At 39.6% G+C, this 22,220-nt stretch overlaps 1 protein-coding gene across 1 annotated transcript in view; it reads right to left on the reverse strand.

The window, feature by feature from the left end:
• CTNNAL1 (catenin alpha like 1) overlaps nt 1–22,220 on the reverse strand; it is a 58,760-nt gene that overhangs the window by 30,149 nt on the left and 6,391 nt on the right. The window contains exons 2-3 of the mRNA XM_055706446.1: nt 8,545–8,734; nt 2,166–2,353 (exon numbers count right to left, since the gene is read on the reverse strand). Of these exons, the coding sequence (XP_055562421.1) occupies nt 2,166–2,353; nt 8,545–8,734 (378 nt within the window). The remainder of the gene's footprint in view (nt 1–2,165; nt 2,354–8,544; nt 8,735–22,220) is intronic.

A 22,220-nucleotide genomic window follows, 5' to 3' on the forward strand; every position in this document is an offset into this window, starting at 1 on the left:
ACTTCCCTAGTCACTCCTAACCTGACTGGTGACAGTAAGAGGAGTAAGGCTCTAAGCTCAGTGAGGTAGTGACTAAGTCTGATGGACAGTGAAAGAAATTCTGTAAGGTGGGAAAGACGTGGGCAGGGACTTAAGAAATGCACAGGATTTAAGAACACAGGGAGGGTATATATGGTACAGAGGACGCAGAAGCAGGAGTAGGATCATCAAACACAAGTTGGGTTCTGGAGCAGATCAGCATTCCAGAAGATCTCAATCACTTCATTAGTCTATGAGACTGGACACCCAACTACTAAGCTGGTTTTTGCCGTCCTTTGCCCTTGACTTAACTATTCTTGATTAATATGACGAAAATTATGATGGCAATGAAAATGAAGGCATTCAGAAAGAGGCAGCAAGAAAACTGGCACTAAAAGTTTAACATTGGGCATTCAGTCTCTTAAGCCGAAGACGAAGCTGAGATCTGGGACAGTGACCCACTTCAAGAAGCCAGCATCTGCTCCAATCAGCAATACTGCCTTTCCATCCTCTATGCCATATTATACTACACTATCTCTGCGTATTTGCGTGCACTTCTTAAATCCCTGACCACATCATCCCTCTACCACAATATTTCTTAAAGGAAGAACTGCTAGAACTACTTTGCTATCATACCAGCGTCTGACACACTTTATAGAGTACACTTCATTTGTTTAATTTGGTCCTAGAGATGTGAATTGCTCTACTGGTACCATAAACAGAAGCAGACATTCTCAAACACATGTAGAGTGCACAGAAAGGAGAATGCAGTTAAACCCAAAAGACCACAAAGATCAGAGTGACTATGGCAATCAAACTTACTCTGGAATATGAGACTTCATTTTAAATACCTTCAAAATAAAAACTTGCACTTAAGCTTACTATATTCGTGTCACTGTATATATGACAATAGTTTCATGTATATTTAAGACTACCATAAACCATGCCCTGCTGCTGAAAGGACATAACCCTCCTTATCCCTTCATAATACACGAACAGTCACTTTGTAGCCTAAATCTGTGTGAACATCAGCCACTTTTGGAAAGGTAAATTAATTCAGATCACTGCATGGCTGCAGACAATGGCAGAAGAAAAGCTCACAAATGGCAGCAAAAGGTGTTAAATGCACCATTCTGGTCTTCAGTGCAAGAAAAGACCAAAGCTGTAAGTAACTTGAACAAACTGACATTGATAAAACCGCTGTCACCTTCACCAACCACTGGGAGAAGAAAAGAGCACTAAGACAGTAGCAAATCACTGCCGCCAAATCTAAAGCCACACTGAAGCAGGTATTATGGTAGTTTTTGAATCCTGAACTCAACTAAGTGTCTTGGATCTAGAGGCTGTGAAATAGAGACCAGCATGTCTGGAAAACAAACTGGGATAAAGGAAGAGTGATAGCAGGAGGAATCAAAAGGGGAAGAGGGGCACTGCTCTGGATTACGAGTCAAAAATTAATGGAAAAACCCATGCCCTATCAGGCTCTCATTTTTCAACCATGAGTTTTTTCTATTTTTGTTTTAGCACATTGGGGGGGGGAGAAGAATATCCTACAGGCAAGACAGTGCAGTACATGAAATATATTACATTTGAGGTTAAATGGGCCTTCATACATTATTTAAATCAACTAAGTAGTTTCAAGCTAAGTTTCAAGATGTATGTTAAACTGCACAAAAAACTTTTAATCTGCAAAGCTCACTTCACTAGCACATACTTTTATCAGCATTCTTCACAGCTTTTTGCCTTAGACATATTCATAGTGCTCTCATCTTCATCCTGACAGTACAAACATCCTGACCTTCTCATGTAGAAGCTTCTACATTTTACTGACAGACACACTTCCCACCTTGCAGCAAACAAAGTTAAATAAGCAGTAACGCAGTGTCTTCTCCAGCATACTAAGTCAACTGAGCAATATAGGTCACATAAAATGTAGAAAGTCACTGAAAATTGTATTTTACTCCTCCTGACTTAGAGCCATCCCCTTTTAGATATCTGGTAGGTGAGCATGTGTAAGACATTAATTTTTACCTCATTATTTTGCACTTCCCCTAAAGATATAACGAAAATACCACTTAATTTACCCCCACTCTTTTGCATTGACTGCAGGTATCAGTTTAAGAAAACAAAAAAGAAGCTAGAAATACCTTGTTTCTTGAAGTTATAATCTGCTTAATAACAATTCTGTCTGCTAACACCAGCACCTTTGTGACAGAAGAAAGCAACAACCTCGCAGCTTTTACCACACCCGTTTTGTCAGTAAAGATCGTTATGTGGCTGTCAGATTCTGGATGATCCAAGCTCGCCACGTCCGTAAGCTGTGCAATTGTTTCACCTAGAGGGAAAAAAGAAATAATTAACATTTCATACTTCTAGAAAAACATACTGGGCCGTTAAGCATTCTTAACTTTTACCTTTGAGGGATAAAACAGTAATTTCAGAGCTACCTATAACCTTTTTTATTTCGCTTCACTTCCTTCTACTGACTGTTGGTGGCACCCCCTCCGTATTAGAGTTTGGATTACTATTCAGTACTGCCTCATTCTTTCATCTGTAATGTACACTAATTTTCTTACAGTAGTCTACAGATATTTGATGTGGAGGAGGTGGAGCTGGGGAGCGTGGAGAGAGAAAACATTTAGGGGAGGTATTTTTCCAATTTTAATAGCACAAGTCAAATCAGTGTCGACACCTGCAGCATCAACCCACTGAAGGAGTGGGATGCAGCAAGGAAGGAAGGAAGGAAGGAAGGACTACAAACTCCACTTTCCAAATTTCACTTAGTATTCCTGTAATTTATGGATTTCCTATTGCTATAGCAGTCTTCAGGCATGAAGAATAAAGAGATTCCAATAGTAAGAATATTGCGCTTTAATGTTCAGTCAGGCAACCAAAGAGTATGTTGTCAGAGACAGGAGAGAAAAAAAGACGAAGCACTGATTTTTCATTCATAAGCATCTTTTTATTCAAGTAGCATTTAGTATGATAAAAAATAGGACCACCTGACCCACTTATTTTTATGCAGTTAAAAATTCTACAATCCAACAGATCTGCTTGTCTGAGAAAATCACAGGCCCCTATCCAATTAAATCTTCTGGAGTACCCCAGATAACAGTGCAACAGAGGAAAGACGCAGAGCAGTCTCCTATTCCACAACTGCAGAGGACTGCTGGGAGACCGTACTCAGGCAAGCTCAGAGATATGCTTTTTATTAGCATGCAAGATAAGATGATCAATGCACAACTAACCTGCAGATCATCCTTGAAGATAAAACCTAGAGCATTTGATCTATGTTTAGTCCCCTATCATAAACATATGATCTATGTTTAGAACCCTATGACTAGTCTTCAAAACCTCAACTAAGGTAATTCACCTAAGCAGACAAGATACTCCAAAAGCCTGATCAAGCCAGAGGTCCCATATGAAGAACCTGAGGGTGCGTTATTACTCCAGAAATACCACACACAAATACTACGGAACAAAGAAGGCCCGACCATCCTTCAAACCACAAAGCTTCATGCTTCATAGTGTTCATGTACAGATTTCTCTCCTCTGACAACCGTAATCCCTTGAGTTCCTAAGTTGTCTGAATAGATACTGCACTATAGCAAGGAACTTCCAGTACTTTGGCTAGCATCAGACCAGGTCTTAAAAACCACACTACAAATAATCCGAGGGTCTCTCTAGTATGTCAATACGATAAACAGTCTGCTCTGAGATGGTGAGTTCCACAGCTGAAGGGCCTGAAAATGAACAGAAGCAAGAGGAATTATAAAAGTACGGCTATCATTCAAACAGTAAGGGCAGCCAGATACACTAGCAGTGAAGCTGTAGGACAAGCCTCCAGTCAGGTGAGGAAATTTAACAGCAAAACAGATTTGCCATAGCCTTCTGCACAGTCAAATTCATTTCAGTTCAGGCCACTCGCTAGTTAGAACTGTTCAGCTTTGTCAGTAGATTAACCTCAATCTTCTCCTTTGACCTCAAAATATATGTGACAACATAAAATGCTGTAGAAACACACAGAGAACCTTTAAAATTGATGTAAAGTGCTTTTGGTAATGAAGGAAGGATGCACGACATCATTATCCCATTTCTCATGCTGTGGGCTTCACCTCCTTGAAGATGAATTATCAAGTCATAGGTGAAGCATCTAGTCATACAAAGAGCAATCAGGGAACACAAAAAGACCTGCAGCATCTGCCTGTCAAAAGCTCCAAACAGCCCTAGAAACCTGAGACTTCTGACAACCAGCCAAAGGCTTCCTCCTCTGCCTGCAGATCTGCAACTGCAGTTACCCTGGGAATAAGCTATGAGGATGCAAGATCTCTTAAGGTAAAAAGACTAAGCCAAGGACTATTTAAGCCACCTGGACACACACAAGTCCATATGATACATCTGAGAGCGTTGAAGGAGCAGTTCAGTGTCACTGTAATTCTCCTATCATGTCTGAAAGATTGTAACGACGACAGATTCTCAGTGATAGAAAGGCAACACTCATTTTCAAGAAGGGTAACAAGAAAAATTCAGGTGATTATGGGCTAGTCAGCCTCACATCAGTCTTCAGGAATATTATTAAAATCATTTTGGATGCCATTACCACATGAAGCAGTAAAAGGCAATAGGGAAGAGCCAGCACAGACCTGCAAGAGGGAATAGTCCCTTATCAGCCTGAATGCCTTCTGTGATAACACCATTTCTAGAAAAGGAAGTAATGGATACTGTGCATCTCAACTTTAGCAAGGCCTCTGACATGATCTCCCATGTCTTTGTAACTTAATCATGAGATACAGACTGGGTAAGTGAACAATGAGGTGGGTAGAAAATGGACCTGACTATTGGGCTTGGGGATGGTGATAAATGGTGCAAAGTCCTATGGGCCATCAGTTACCAGCGATGTCCTGTAGGGACCAACACAAGGCATCAAAACTGGTCCCTGGATGATGGGCCAGCACATTCAGAAAGTGTGTTAACAGTACCAAACTGGGGGAGTGTGTGATAACGCTGGAGGACAGGGCTGTTAGACAAAGGGACAAGCCAAACAGATGATTGACAGGAAGTTTGTGAAGTCCCACCAAGGCCCTTATGCCAAATCCTGCATGTGGGCCAGGATAACACCACGCAACAGTACAGGCTGGGATCAGCTGCCTAGGGAAAACCTCTGTGGGGGAGGACATGGGGATCCTGGAGGACAAAGAGTTGAACAGGAGTCAGCAATGATGGCTGGCTGCACGCTGGGTTGTTAGCGGCTGCAGGCTGCAGAAAGGATTCTTCCCTTCTGTTTGGCACTTGTGAGACAGCATCTGCAGTACCATGTCCACTTCTCAGCTCCCCGGTACCAGGGAGCACACTGACATAGCGGAGCATGTGGCGTAAGGGGAGAGGCTGAAGGAAAAGGGTTTGTTCCACCTCAAGAAGAGAAGGCCAATGGCAGTTTACTGCAGACTACAAACTACTTATCTCATGGGCAGGTAGCAAGACAGAAACAGACTGCTCCCAGACATGTATGGTGATAGGACAGAAAGCAATGGACAACATATAAGAAAATAGTTTTACCACTTTAAGTGAAACAGCGTAAGAGGTATACCAGAAATTGCACATTCTCCTTTCTTGGAAGTTAAAGATCCCTTCCAGCCTAATTTATTCTGTGATTCTATTTACCCATTTTAAATTGTTGGTTTTCAGCCTTCTTAATTTAGTTCTTCTCTGTACTATAAGACAAGACAGAAATAGGAGAGAGCTATTTATTGCTTCCATTTTACTCCATGTCTTTCTTTAGGGCTATGCAGTCAACTGGCAGAGAATACTGAAAATGTTATGACACTAACTCATTCCTGACATGTGTTTTCTCTCTTAAATTAACCAGTCTTTCCTAGTTTTGGAGGAAAAAAAAAAAAAAAAAAAAGAAAAAAATCACAGATGGGCATCTAAAAATGCGCTTCTTTGAGTTACATTCCACTACTATACTGTCACTGTAAACACTGACACAGTGGAAGAGTAACGTTAGGCAAAATCTGCTATAAGACCCTCTGCCATATTTTATGATTCTATTTTGAGTCAAATTACAAGGTTTATTACAAGGAAATAGTCATAACAAGTCTGAAACACTGAAGATCACTGATTATACCCTTCACAAGAGACAGCTACAACATCTGCCATCCTTCAAAGCCTCTGCAGGATATGCAGTTGATTTAAAGACTCGCTACTTTTCTTAGCAACTGAGACACTTCATGTTCTAAAGCCTTTAGTGTTAAAATCTATCTTCTACGCCTAACAAAGTATGCCTTTAATTTCTGAGGAACAATCTAATTTATCAGCTAAAAAGAACTACGAACAGCTCTACAATATCCTCAGTCCTATACAGCAAGGGCTTTCTGCTGCCCATACCAAGGGCCAAAGGATTCTTTCATACATGTCAATATTCTTGGTTATAATTGGCCAGGAGATTATATTGGCTTGCTTGGGAACACCAAAGTTGTTCAAAATGGCACTTGAGCAACTGCGTTCAGAGACTGAATTTACAGGACAATTATCCGTAAGAATTTATCTGCACAAAGGACTATCTTACCTTGTCCAACACTTAACAGTCCACAGAGACAATACTGGCATGAAAAAAAAAACCCAACAAAGAAAAAACCAGCATCAATCACGTTTGATGTACTGAATTTTGCACGTAAGTCTTCGGTTGAGATCTCAAATGTGTAGCTCAGAGAATAACTGACCCATGCCAAGGTAAATGTGAGGCTTGCCAGAAAAGTAAGCAGTCTGTATCTTCACTCCTCTAGACTGAGGCACATTACTGTGTAACAGGAAATAAAATTTACAATGTAAAAAAGTATAACCATTTGGTGAGAGAAAATACTGCAGACTAGTTTTAGATTTTTAGAGTTCCTGGTGGACACATCAGTACAGAGAAAAAGCACTCAGCCACAGCATAACTGGCAAGTCAAAAAAAGAGATCCAGACTGCACCGCTCTTCTAAGCGGCTCAGATTCTCGATGTAAACTTTAGCAATTTGGGCTTGCCAGCATTTTACTTGGATCTCTGAAGAGAAAACACATGCTTCACATAACAAATGGAATGTTTTCAAATTAGGACATTTCTGTTCGCAGCCAAGTTTACTGGGGCGACTAAGAATTTTCAGTCTGAGGTTTATCTAGAATAGTCCTTCATATCACAAAAACAATCATTCATCACCCCAGCGTGTTTCTAGACATTGTGACTCATTGTTGAGGGATTATCAGAGTATTTCTTGAAGTACCATGCCCAACTGCTAAGGTTTTTTGGTTTTTTTGGTTGTTTTTTTTTTTTAATCACAAAAGTAGTATGAACTGTGTCCCCAAAGTCTGAGACCAGCACAGTGATTCAGCAAGAAATAAACCAGCTAGGATAGCAAAACACAAGTTTCTCAGGCTTCTGAGGTTATTTAAAAGATAGAAAACACCCACCCACCCACCAGTCTACTATTTATCTTAACAGATCAATTTTAAGTGCAGTAACCCATGTCTTGGAGTAAAGTACTACTCCTTCCTGCGGTCATCAAGACCTAAGCGTTCAAATGTCATTTGTTTGCCTCCACATCCAGAAGCTCAAGATTGCCTTCCTGAAGCCACAGTAAGCATAATGTCTGTCACAATATCTACCTGCTCAAACAGGAAAAGCTTCAACTAGAATTTCCCATGATCCAAAAGTATTTGAAAGAAAAAACAAAACCGCACCACCACTAACAACAAAAGGAACGTTCTTCTAGATGTCATCTTCTTGAAGGTTGCACTGCAGATGTAAGAATATGCGTTTACTAAGAGCCACTGAAATATTACGTAAGGAATAGCACTCAATATCTAGGAGAGTAGTTTCTAGTATGACACTGACATTCTTTTACAGTATCAGAGAATGTAACCCACTATTCGCCTGAACAGAGGCTTCTGGGGGGAGGAAGGTGACACCAGGCAGCTCAATCAATTATCCATATTTGACATTCAACCCATGCACAGAGCAAGTTTGCAACAAAAGTTGAATCCAGCAAAAAGGCAAGTAAGATTATTTTCATTCTACTGAGAGAAGTCATCACATGACTGATATGAGTCATCTTACCGAGTCCTGATGATATACGGGTTGACACTGACCTTCATTCGGACATTCAGATTTAGAACGTAGTGACCTCAATAGCACAACACTCAAATTACTTTAAATACTCCATTATTTTAGCTTGAGAGCAATAAACTCTCAAGCTGTATTCTCAACACTCTGCACTTTGTCTGCAGTAACATCATAAACCAAAGAGCAGTCAGGTAATTCCTTGTGGTAAAAGATCCTATAAAAATCAAAGCCAACACACAGTTCCATTCCCTGTTCATAAGATGACAGCAATTTAAGTAAGCGACAAAATCAGGTAACAGATCAGGCCTTGACTGCACCAGCAGAAGACGGTTAAGCAATTAAATAATAAAGTTCCTACATTATTCCTGACACTAAAAATAGCGTGCCAAAAATGGGACAAGCACAATCTCATGTGTAACTACATACCTGCTCTCCTTGCCTCGATGCAAGCAACGCTCATTTCCTCTTTCAGTTCATGGTTTTCGTTGGCTATAGCTTCACCTACTGTAACGAACCTTCCAACTGCCAGGTTAACTGCTTGGCCCACTCGCTGAATTGCTTGCAGAGTCTTGTCTGAACGCTTTGGTTTATCCTTATGATTAATAAGAGTAGTTATCTGTGAACAAGAAGTTAATTATTAGAACTTTATGCAAGATGACATTTTAACTTTAGTATTAAAGGCAAGTTTTGAAATGAACTCAGTTAACAGATTTTTACCATACTTCACTAATAAAACATAGTGTTGAGTCATAAGGTATCTTTTAACTTCTCAGTGAACAAAAAAAATATTTTTGAAGTATAATTAAGTTTGCTCATCTCAGCTTATCTCACATTAATACTGCAAATGGGAGGGGGGGAAAAAAAATCTCTCAATTCATTTAAAATAAACTGCTCTAGGTCTCTCAACAGGCTTCCACACTACAGGCACAGTAAAAGCTGAGGAGTCCAATACGAGACATAAACATCATTTTGGGTTTGCCAGCACTGGAAATCTTAGGAAGTTTTTTGTACTGCCAGGTAATTAACCAAACTCATTAACTACAATTTGGGAGCTTTGGCTCTTTTCTCAGACAGGCTGAGAGAGTTGGGATTAGTCAGCCTGGAGAAGGGAAGGCTCCAGAGAGACCCGATTACAGTTGTTTCAATATATAAAAGAGGCTTATAAGAAAGATGAGGACGGGCTTTTTATAGTAGGGCCTGTAGCAATAAGACAAGGGGTAATGGCTTTAAGCTGAAAGAGGGTAGTTTTAGATAAGATATTAGGAAGTAATTCTTTACTGTGAGGGTGGTGAGACACTGGCGCAGGTTGCATGGAGAAGTTGCAGATGCCTTGTTCCTGGGAGCATTCAAGGCCAGGTGGGACAGAGCTTTGAGCAACCTGTCCAGTGAAAGGTGTCCCTGCCCATGGCAGGGGGGTTGGAACTAAATGACCATTAGGGCCCCTTCCAACCCAAACCACTCTATCATTCTAGGACTTTACGAATATAAACCTTTATAAATCACATTTTATTCAATTGATTACAGCAGGCTTTAAGAACCAGTAGCAGCCTTCACACTAAAAGAACAACCATCTGCCTTTTCGAAATAATCTAAAGTATTAAAGCTCTCTCGCCATTGAAATATCCACCATACACATCACACTTATTTGAGGATGTTTGTTTTTTCTATCATTTAGAAAAAGGTTGCCATTTTGATGCAAACTATCAGTAAAACAATTTGTGATGGCATTTTTATTCTGAACTCCACATCCTGTATTGGCTTTTCTGCCTGGTACTACATACATCATGTTACACATTCCTTCTTGGATCACACTGACCAGAGATGGGCTGCACACAGGCTGCGGGAAACTAAAGATTTGCCCAAAACACCAAACATGAAGAAACAAAGAGATCCCTCTCCCACCCAAAGAGAAAGGCAGGATTGCAGAAGCAACTTCTCAACCAAGACATTAAACAAACACAACAATGGCATGCAATCCTGCCACCCCAGAACTAATTAATTACAAACTGCATTGCAATCAGTTACATGAGCTTTACATTTTCGGTATGACAACAATTTTCCAGTGAGATGCAGGACAGAAACTGAACTCTGTCGTCTCAAACATCCTAAACCAGCACAAAAGTAATCACTGCTGCCAACAAAGACAGTCGTGCCTGTCCTTGCCCTCCTCTCTCATTTTTGCAATTAATTTATCTAATGTGGGTAAACTTAAGTTGTGGAAAAGGTGATTGTTATTTCAGTTTTCCTCATAATCAGTTCCCCAGTTCAGTCCACTTGCATAGCTGTATGAACACTTTTGTTGGCAAAGGGAAAAGGTACAGACTCGAGAAAGATGGGCAGAAGTGCTCCTTTCAGCAGAAGCATGACTTCAAATGCTCACAGAATTTCATTGTAAGCCACATGCCCAGGAGCTCAAAGATGTCTGCTGACAGAATCTCAGAATTTTGTGAACTACTTCCAGTGTTCAAACACCTCAGCTGTATCAGCTTAATCACATATGTCTTTGCCCATTCCTCAAAAAAAAAAATATCTAAATCATCATTCATTCGTATATTCTCCTACCATTCAAGCTTATGGTAGGGCAAGAGCACAGAAGCTGTAGCTCATACTGGATCCAAGGTCAGAGAGCAGGAAGCAGTGCAGGAACTGTTCCGCTTCATAATTTGATCAATGCCCAAGGCTTACCCTTCAGAAATGACTGAGTCATATTTTGGGGCAGGGGGGCAGTGGAAATAGTGGTGTTTTTTAACACCTTGCTGGGGCTGGTTTTGAATGCCAGGAACTGGTTTGGTCATGTTTACAGTATTAAACTCTTTGCAATGAAAAATGTCAGTATTTCATAGAGCACTCTGAACAAAAAAAAAAAAAAAAAAAAAAAAAGTGGGGGGTAGGGGGGTGTAGCTCAGAACTATTCCAATAAACAGTGCTGCTCTATCAAAGAACTGCTAGGGGAACAGAAAAATATTTTGTCCTCACACAAAACAACACTACATAAATGCATTGTCTGCCCACTGCCTTCTTATATACGCCCTACTTCTCCAACTTGTACCTAAGCTCTAAAGGAATGCCACTCTCCACAATCCATACAACAAATCTGTCCCTGTAAGAGTCCCCCAGTTCACCAAACTTCAGCTCCAAAACCTATGAACCCCTGATGTCCATCCACTGAAAATACTACCTGATGATGAAAACAGTGTCCTATTAAAGAGTAAACTAAGCAAACATCTGAACAGCTTCACGTTCATTTTACAGGAGGAATAACACTCCCCAAAACACACAGTTACTGTCACTTCAGTGGGTATTCAGATTAATATCAAATGGATATTAAAACCAACTGCACTACGCAGCTCTCCTCAATTCTCGCACTGTAGATCAAATACCTGACGGCAGCTAATCTAACAACCCCAGGTGGCAAATTCTTGACTAGTCATGGGCAGCAAGCCTACAGAGAGCACTGGACCAAACACTGAAGAAAACCGATTTGACAAAGGGTCACAACTCTGTTTACTCAACTGATTTCTAAGCAAACCAATGCTATATGCAAACAAAGGGCCAACATTACATTCATACTCTTACTGACTTTTCAGAAGCATATATAAAATAACACTGGCCTAAGACAAACGGAATACTAGTTGGATGTACGTCCTGGCTGCAAGTTCACCTTCCACAGCATTCTATACTAGTGAAAGTTTAAACATGTTCTACATAACCCTGAAAAAAAATGCATATGCAACTAATACTGCAAAGTGAAAGGAATCCTGCTGCCTCTTACCAACTATCAAGGGCATTTTAATACCGTATGTTACTGTAGAGGTATGCAAATGATAAAAATGAAGATGTGACAGTTTATGTTGCTTTAATAAAGTTTAACAACTTTTTCAGAAACACTTTCATTTGAGATATGGGTGAAGTTTACAATTCTGTCACTTCTTTAGCACTCTCTTCAGAGGGATCAACAGTTTTGCAAAAAAAGACACCCCCTATACTCCCCCCATCCCACCCCAAAGTGAAGCAAGAATCAGCAGATGTTTTCGCAGGTCCATCACCACTGTCATCTTAACTTCTTGAAGACCAGTAAGGCCAAACACAAGGTCCTGCACCTGAGTTGGGACAAACCCCAGTACCAATACAGGCTGGGGGATAAATGGATTGAGAACAGCCCTGCAGAAAAGCACTTTGTGCATGAAAAATTGGACGTGAGCCAGCAACACGTGCTTGCAGCCCAGAAAGCCAACCCTAGTGTGACCAGGTCAAGGGAGGTGATTCTGCCCCTCTGCTCTCGTGAGGCCCCACCTGGAGCACTGCATCCAGCTCTGGAGCCCTCAGCACAGGAACGACATGGACCTGTTGGAGCAGGTCCAGAGGGGGGCCACAAAGATGATCAGAGGGATCAAACACCTCTCCTGTGAGGGAAGGCTGAGAGAGCTTGGGTTGTTCAGCCTGCAGAAGGCTCAAGGGAGAGCTTACTGCGGCTTTTTAATATGTAAAGAGGGCTAATAAAAAAAGACAAAGAAAGACTTTTTATCAAGGCCTGTAGTGACAGCACAGGGAACAATGGTTTTAAACTAAGAGAGTAGTTTTAGATTGGACATCAGAAGAACACTTTACGGTAGGGGTGGTGAGACATTGAAACAGGTTTCCCAGAGAAGTTGGGGATGCTCCATCCCTGGAAGTGTTCAAGGCCAGGTTGGATGGGGCTTTGAGTAACCTGATTTAGTGGAAGGTATCCCTGCCCATGGCAGGGGGGTTGGACTAGATGGTCTTGAAAGGTCCCTTCCAAACCAAAGCATTCTGCGACTCTATGATCTACTCTAGACACCCACCAGAGCAGCTTGTATATGCAGATTAAACTCAGTCTGGAAGCTTACCGTTATACACAGCAGCTGAGGCTTTGCAAATACCTCCTGGTATAATGAACTGGTATAATTTCTTCTCTGGCTGGCTAACTTAGGGCCACTACAGTAACTACCTTAACATCAGAATGGAGGGAAGTTTGTTGAGCTCCCTCTTTTTTTTTTCCAGTTAAAAACAAACATTGTCAAAGAACTAAAACAGAAGTTGGTATGTTTCAAGACTGCTTGACCAAGACAAAGAGCTTCATGCAACACCTATTTAAAGTGTGATCAATGTTCTGTTGCAAATGCAGCTTGTACTATTATAGTAAAATGTGTATAGGATGTTTCTTATAAAAAAAGTAAGTAACAAATAGCCCTGAAACAGGAGTAGGTAAGTCATGATAAAAGAAAGAGATAAGGGAAGATATGAAATATATATCAGCTAAAGGAAGAGGGCTGTCTTTGGTTCTAGAAACATGAGTTAGACCTACACCAAATGTAAAATGCTTAATAACTTCAAACGCATGAGGAAAGTTCTTCAGATACAGATGGGCTTCTTGTAACCTGCCACCCGCAGAAAACACTGCTGTATAAACAAGGAGAATGTGTAATTCTGAGAAGTATCTTTCTCTTTCCTTCACAAAGTGTTGAGTGACAGGTATACTTCAAATAGAGGATATACCTGAGTGTAAAGTTATGAAAAAGCAGAGGTAATAGCAACTGCAGTTTCAGATTTTTTCAAGATTTAAACTTGTAATTAACAATCAGGCTTGAAAAACTAGTAAACAAGATCTTAGGAATTTCACTAGGATGTTAAGTGACAAACTGAAGGAAACTGTGATGCTAATAAGCAGCACAAAGACTGTATATTTAAATCTAGTTCAGACCATAGTAAAAAAAAAAATCCCTAAGCAGTACAATAGGAAGGGTGTTGGGGAGAGGCATACAGTATTATCTGCTTCAGGATACAGATAAAGCAGTAAGCACTAAAAGGCCAGTAAGCTAGGCTTCTAAAACAAAGAATAAGCAAAGTTTTTGCTCTTGGCTTTTAAACATTTAAAGCAAAGATACAAATTTGGACCAGTTAAAAGAAGAAAAGCAGAGACCCACAAGAAACCTAACAAGTCACTTTCTCCTCAGCGACCACCTTCCTTCAAAGATATTCTAAGAGCATATCAAAAACTGAATCAGTGAAAACTTGCAGTGTTTAAGGACATTTCAGATTACGAAGAATTCCTTTTCCCCTGCAGCCCATCCAGTTGCAACCAGACGAGAACTATTACTGTTGTGTTTTAGGGGTTTTTTGTTTGGTTTTTTTGTGTTGGGGTTTTTTTTTTTTTAGAAGAAGGAAACCCCTGGGACTCCAAGAACATTATCTAAACTCTCTTTTAAGTTTAACACCTCCCCAGTATTTAATCCGTTGTATTCTGGTCATGTATTACCCAGTCACTAACATTTGTGGTGTCTGGGCAGGAGTTAACAGCTGAAGAGATTACCTGCAAGTCTCTTTGAACAAGAGCAATAAGTTACATGTGGTTTACTTGAGGATTTACTGATCAGGTCCTAGAAAGGAAGCAGTCCTTTTGATGGTACTCATGTTCTGTTTAATGCAAGCTCTTAACAGTATTTCCATGGAATACTTAGCTGAGATTTGAGGCAACCAGTTTAAGGAGAGTACAGTCTCAAGAAAACGTCCATTACAATCTTTTGTCACTTGTTATGAGCAGCCCCTGAAAAACGGCCTTTTCACAAATACTTCACTGAAACTAATATATATAACCATAATGTATCAAGATATACTTCATATTTAAGGAAACAAGCTCAGTTGTGGCAGTTTTTGAGCAGCTGTTTTCAGAGCTTTTTGAGGGCCTTCAGATACTGACATTTAAGCCGTTAAATGCTTCATGCACAGGAAGCATCATGACAGCATGCTTAGCTAAAAATATTCTAATGTCTATTTATTGTCAGTGTAATTAAGTCTTGCATGACAGAACTAAGTGATACTTAAGAGACTGGGTTTCAGGAAGTATTTCTGGACAACTATACATAAAATAGGCAAAATATAGTTATTTCACTGCCACTGCTACAAACACATGAGTTAAACTGAGAAATCATGTTGGAAGATAACACAGGGAGGGAGATGAATAGGGTAAGTACCGTGTTGTACACAGAACAATTTATAGGCTCTCAGGAGTAGTATTTATTACTGCCTCATACTGATCAGTTGTCCTGACAGAAAAAATACCCAAAATATTTTATCTACGCAATGAGGATCAGCATCCTTAGAACCACAGCTCCTCTTCCATTTTGTGTATCTTCTGCTTTCCATTAATTTCATAATGGTAGAAAATTCCTTTCTGAAAAAAAACTAATACCAGGAATAGAAAGCCTTTGCTAAGAAAATGTAACAGCATTACATACTAGGGAAGAAGCTACAAAACCCTACAATAGAAGTGTGCTGTAAGTAAATTTAGTTGCATTTGACCGGACATGTGGAAAAATTGGTCAAAAAGGCCTTTCCCACACTGCTCATACTCTTATTAGTTCATCTTGAGTTTGGGGGCAGGGGGAACTTCTAATACTACATTTTAGGTACTGTCTCTCATTAGTCTTGTGTTTTACTTAAGGACAAACAGGTCTTCAGACCCATTTAGCCAGAAGCAGCACACATTGTTCCAACACCCACATCTGCTACAGAATACAACCACAGGTCAGAGAGCACAGAAGCAGCAGCTGGCATTTGACATCCAGTCCATAAGGTCTACAAGTAGAAGTGTCTACACACTGACTTGTCACACAAGACGAGCCTCAGGGATCTTAGGAAGTGAACAAGAACTACCTGCTTACCTGTCCTAGAAATCAACTCTGTTAAGGTTAGATGCCTGTCCAGGCACCAGTCAAAGTCTTACTAAGCATTTTCTACAAATTCAAGGACAAAAGTATTTTTTAGAAGTCTGGCTATTCTGCGAATTTTTAGAATTGGAAAGCCTTATCTTCCTACTCACCCTTTATTCTGTAGAAAAACCCTACAAATAAACTGTAGAAACCCAATTTTTAAAGTTTCCAAAGGCTAGAAAAGATTAACCAAAATTAAATGCAACTGCAGTAACTGCTAATGCGCTAGTTAACTGTAAGAACCCATATTCTATTTATCCTGAAAACACTTAGACAGCTGCCTCTGCTTTATGGACACTTGAACTAGAACAGTTTCTTCTACACAGTATTCAAAAGGGTGATCAATCCCTTCTTGCCAAAGTTGTGCAGATCTCAACGCATTATTTAAGACCCCAAGTCAACAAGTCAGTAAAAGAACAGCTTCCAAGGAGTGGTATGATCCTGCAACTCCCTGTTTACGTATTTTCCTCATACTGCCTATGCACTGGTGTATAGAAGGGCAGTACAAATAAGCTGCAAGTTCAAGACTGCCAAGTTCTGTTACGCTTGTGGTATTGAGACTGTTGTAGTTGTATCTTTACCTGAAGGCTTTTTAAAAGCATCTTCTCATTGCTTTTGTACACATCTTCCATAAAAGCCTTCAGGGAAGCAAATGAAATAAGACTAACAACCTGTAAGCTGGTTCACTTATCTGTAGGCAAATGCCAACATGCTTAGCAGAGCCCCAGGCAATCCTGTAGTGTCTAACAAGCTGATAAGCCACCTCTGAAAAGGAAGAAGGAACAATCCAGGACCTGCAGCGACAAGTAAAAGCTGACAAGCAACACAAGAACAGCCCTACCAAATCAGATCACTGGTATACCTAACCTAGTATCTCCTGTAATACCCAAATGTGTGCCGAGAAAAGAGCATGAGAATAAACAAGCAAACAAGACACCAACTACATTGCAGTCATAACTAGATTTTTGGGTAACTGCAAAGTGTACATTTCATTTTAAAACACCACAACGTGTAATTGTGCACTTCTCACAAGCACACCAGCTTCAACAGGTAAAAAAATATTATTTGGAAGGGATGAGAACAGTCCTCCTCACCTCCTTCAGATCTAAGCTTCGAAACCTACTCTCTTCTAAAGTTTGCCAGGAAAGGCAAGAGTACACAGCTTCAAATTCAAACACACAACTCAGATTATTATGTACTTGTTACACATTCTTGGAATTGTTACAGAGATCAAAAGAAAGGATTTGTCTCACAGCAAGACTGTACTATAGTAGTGAATACCCTTTCTCTGTGCTGAATGCACTCCTAGAAAACCAATGGCCCTTTAAATTTCAAGATCCAAACCAAACACCATTGAGAAAATGGTTATCCAAAATGTGATACAGATGAACTTGTTCTCTTGAGAGGTAGTACTTTGATGACACCAATTTATTTCCTCCAGTGCAAGTTATTTCGCGTTTGAGGATTTGTGGGGTTTTTTCCAAAGCAATGAAAACTCTGGAAACTTCAGAAAACATTTTTCAGTGGGATTAAATTATTTCCAACTTTTTTTTGCAAGTTGTTGTGAAAAGGAACTCCAAAGAAACACCAAAAAAACAAAAAGGAATGAACACAGCTGACTAGTTCTAGCAGCCTGTAGATTCTTAGACATCGTGTGGAGGCTTGAATTACTTTAATAATGTTACTAACACTGTTGTAAAGGAAAAATACACTTGCTTTCCAACGTTCACTTTTCACAGACTCCTTAAAATCAGGGATCCACAGTGATCTGCGGATATGGGGCAGAAAAGTACATGAAAACTGACCTGACCTGCACTCCTGCCATCCTCCCTTCTTTTTTCCCACACATGGAAGACGAGTAGAAGGATCACTGGAGAACGCTCAGTGAGGCCTCACCACTGATCAAAGCTACCTTGTTTACTCTTATTATCACATGCCCTACAAGACACAGGACTGCCCTACCTTCCACCCAAAGAAGGTGTCTTCAGAATTTCTATAGAAATGATGATGATCGTAAAGATCTTAATTTTCAGACAATTCAAGTTCAAGATTCCTTCTCTTTTTGAAGAGATGTATGAAAGTTTAAAGACTGAAATTTGGACCTTTGAAAAACTATTTTTGCCAACTTGTGTCAAGTTGCTCAAATTGGAAGTCCAATGTAACCTCTTCTGATTATATGATCCGTGTACCGACAAGTATACTGAACATCACTAAATAAATGTTTACCTATGATAAAATGCATCCAAAAATAAAATGGCCTTTACTGCACTTTTCATTGTGAATTGTGTTTCTCACTCAACTGCTGTCTTGAAGTTTGCAGAAACACACAACTACCTCACTAGAACAAGTGAACATAAGCCAACAGACCCAATAAATGGTTTCAGGGGCGTATAAGTCAGTACATTTTCCTCCCCTCCTGTTGCCCTTCAGTTTAGTATCTTCTTACCTAAATGGGCAGATTTCAAAACCGAAACTATTACCATTTTTCATTCTGCACCTAGAAATACTGGCCATAAGCAAGCCCAAGTAAACAAGACCAACTCAGTGGGAAGTTCATTGTTTAAAGTGCACTTTCAGATGTGGTTAAAACAGATGCAGACATGTTTTCAGCAGAGAGATGCAAGTCTCGGAATCCACTCAATTTACTAATATGATCAGGTCACCTCAAAACCAGAGACTGAATGGCAAATGATCATTGTGGCTTTCCTCCCTAACTTATCTTTGTTAATTTCCCTAACCTTCTACTCCTTGTGCAAACAATGCCCAAGCCAACTCTGAGCTGATTATTAAAAAAGCTAAAAACTAAAAATTCAGACAGCGCAATAAAGGATCTAACAGGAACCTGTAATCTAACACTGATACCACATGCAGTTGAGAATTCTTTCTAATCAAATCAGGATTGGCTCCTGAAGATGCAGAAAAAGTTGCTTGTTAGTCCCATAAACAGGCAGCCTCACTGACACTAGTATCAGCCATTCAATCCATCTTGCATGGCATGTTGCAGAAAGAAAGGTTCCTCCAGTGTTTTTAGAGAAGGCTTCCTTAGCGGCATTTTGACATACCACTTCAATTCAGAGCAACACCTGGTATTTCACCTTGAAAAGCACATACCTGCCCTAGGCATTTAACAGGAAGGAGTACAGTGTGCTCTGGAAAAGTCTATGCAAATCCAACTACTATCCACCTACAGGAGTGTAAAACCAAACAAAAACTTCATATAATCCACGGACCATCATTTTATTTATGTTAACAAGTCTCTATATTCTTCTGATTGCTTCCTTGAAGAGCACAAGGGCAACAAAAACTCATTTAGTTGGAAAATTTAAGATTATTTAAGTGTGCCATTGAGATAAAATACAGAGTCTTTAATAATTAAAAGGGAACATTCCCTACACTGGTCAAACTACTACATGTTAAGCACTTGCAACTTTGGACAATATTACTCTCACAAAGAATTCTGACACCTGTGAATAAATAAAAAACCCAACAAAACCTCAACTAAAACACCACCCCAAACCCAATGTTTACATCCTGTTACTACAGCACAATTTTACTTTACTGTTACTTGAAAATACACTATTTGTGTGGTTATAATTGGTTATATTTATTCTACTTAATATAAAAAGTCAATACAAAAGTGTTTCTCTAAGACAAAAGCAACTCCATATTTTTTTATTTTTCCATATATTTGTGAAAGAACCTTAGGATTTGTTCATACATGACTTTTCTAACTTGTGTTTAGGAGTTATCTTACCATTTGAGAATTTTATGTATAAAACGAAGAAGTCACCCCATTCAGTATCTAGAGAAGATTAACAGTTACAAGCTGGCACTAAAGTCTGTATCACTACTCATTTACCTCACTAGCTTTAAATAAGGCTAGTGATGGAATGCAATATAACTCGATGAGTAAAAATTATCATTTAAGGCTCTGTCTAGCAAGGGTTGCACTTTGTCAATGAATTAATAAACATAAAATAAACCCATGCAGAAAGCCATAGGCTCATAATACCATACAGCAGTTTTATTAAACTATAATCAAGAGTTGTTTGCAATCATTAATTCATAATTCATCCTTTGGGGATTTCCCTACCTAATCTGTCTAAAACCATCTGTTAAGAATGCTGAATAGCAAGAAAGCTGCACTAATTCTTTTTGTGCAGGATCACTGTATGGCAGTTTTGATTTAATACTCATTCTACTGGAGGAACTACAAAGATTTGTTTAATCTATAGAAAAGTCATTAATCAGATCTCATAAATTTGAAAGATAAGATGCCACTGAAAAAGAGCAATTGATTTTCACCTATGTCAGTAAGAAGCATCTTACCCCAACTACTTGAAACATTAGTCTGATTTCATTTATTGCATCAAAGACTAAGGTACTGAACATTATAAAGCAGTAGCCTAGCTTTACTCAGCCAATTTCACCATCGAAGGGGTCACAGAAAAAGAAACCTGAAACCAGTGCAGTTTCATGGTAGTACTGCTGCTCATGGGATAAAATGTTCAAGTGTCATTTTTCCTGTAAAGCAGGGTATCATTAGTGATATTAACATCATTAATTACTAATGTAAATAAATTTACCTACTTATTGTAAAATTGTAAAATAATTTACCTACTTAGGATGTTCTAAGGTACTCCTGTGCTCCCCAGCATACCTTAAAAACCACAACTATAAATTGTTATCTATTTCCCTTTCACTGTTATATAATAATGTAGCTTCAATAACTAAATAGCTGTCAATTAAAGACTAGCCTCAGTAAAGGGAAACCTGCAACCACATAACCCCAGAAATACAACTGATACTGTGACTAAAGTAATCACATTATTTTCATCCAGATCACAAACTCCTAAGATTAACTTTTCTGCATAAATCAAAGAGAAATAATCAGGTGCCTTTAGGGGCACAGAATATCAAGTGTAGGCTGAGAAACAGCTGAACAGTTAAGCCTCATGTAGAAAAAAAAAAAAGAAAAATTTTTGTGGAGTGAAAGTTTTGTAATACAAACCACAAACTCACAACTTAACCCACAATACCTATGAAACCAAAGAGGAAGAGTCAGTGAGCTAGTGACTAATTGAAACCAACAAGGTGCAACTGTGCACACAGGCAGCACACCACATGCTTCCAGACTCGATAGCAGCTAACGGGTATGACTCTGCATCCATGGCATAGTTTCTCTGCGGTACAGGATGTAAACTATGAAGAATTTAGCAGGAGGTTTGCTGCACTCAGTACAAGTTACAACACAAGCCTCTACACCATGATTCCTAATTTTATTACTCAACAGTAGTGCCAAGCCTCACGTCTAAAGCGAGTACCAAATTAATTCACAAAGAAGAAAATCCTGGAAAAGGGGAGAAATAGCTTCTTAAAGCTTGCAAGTTACTAGAATTTTTGAGGTACTGAAGAATAAATACTAGTACCCAAGAAGCATTTTAAAAGGAGTGCACTCAGATTTCCTCCTGCCCCGCAGATGAACTGAAGAAAGCAAAGAGTTTAAGACAAGTATGGATTACCCTACTTTTTCCAAAAAGGAATTTTCCCACACTCCAAAGAGAGCCATAAGGGGCAAAGCGCAAGCCCCCCTAGCACCATACGGGAGCAAGAACAGCCAACAATATAAGAACCCTTTAGCACCTTAGAGCTGGGAAACAGAAAGGCCTAGAGGTACCAAAAATGCCTAGGGAAACAAAGCAGCCAAGGGACTTGCTGGAACAAATCTCTCAGTGCATCTGCTGCATGGGAAATGCAAAGAAGTTGAAAAGGATGAGAGCTTCAACTGAATGTTGAAGTTCAGGATGGGAATAAGACCATATTCCTTACTTTTATGACTGCTGTACAGAAAGTACATGAGACGTTTGTATTTAGCCTCTAAAGAAGAGAGAGCACGTTTGATTTGCAACAAGTGCAAAAGTAGGTATGTAATGAGTCTGTACTGCAATACAATACTACAGCTACAGCCATGCAAACATCAGCTTATATATAAAGACCGATGCATGATGTAGAAGAAAAACAGGTAGGGAAAAAGTGGCAGGTTCTTCCCCCCGCCAGGTTTTGTAGATGTCCAAGAACAAAAAGCTATTGAAATCCAGTTAGAAGTCTAACAGTGCTTTAAACCTGTAAGCAAAAGGACCATTAAGACAAGTCCATGACTAATTCCCAAGGTTACTAGTGTTGCAGCTATTAAGTTTAGAGAAATGAACGCTCCTTGAAAGGTATCACATAAACGCATATCACACATATAAACCTCTTACATAGGTACTGGCCAGTGTTGACACCACGCGTGCATACATCCCCCCCAAAATAAAGCCTTATGAAGCTCCTTTGCTATATCCAGAGGAAATACCCTTCACTAGGGAGGTATAC

The sequence above is a fragment of the Falco cherrug genome, chromosome 3 (assembly GCF_023634085.1).
Source record: "Falco cherrug isolate bFalChe1 chromosome 3, bFalChe1.pri, whole genome shotgun sequence".
Classification (NCBI taxonomy): Eukaryota; Metazoa; Chordata; class Aves; order Falconiformes; family Falconidae; genus Falco; species Falco cherrug.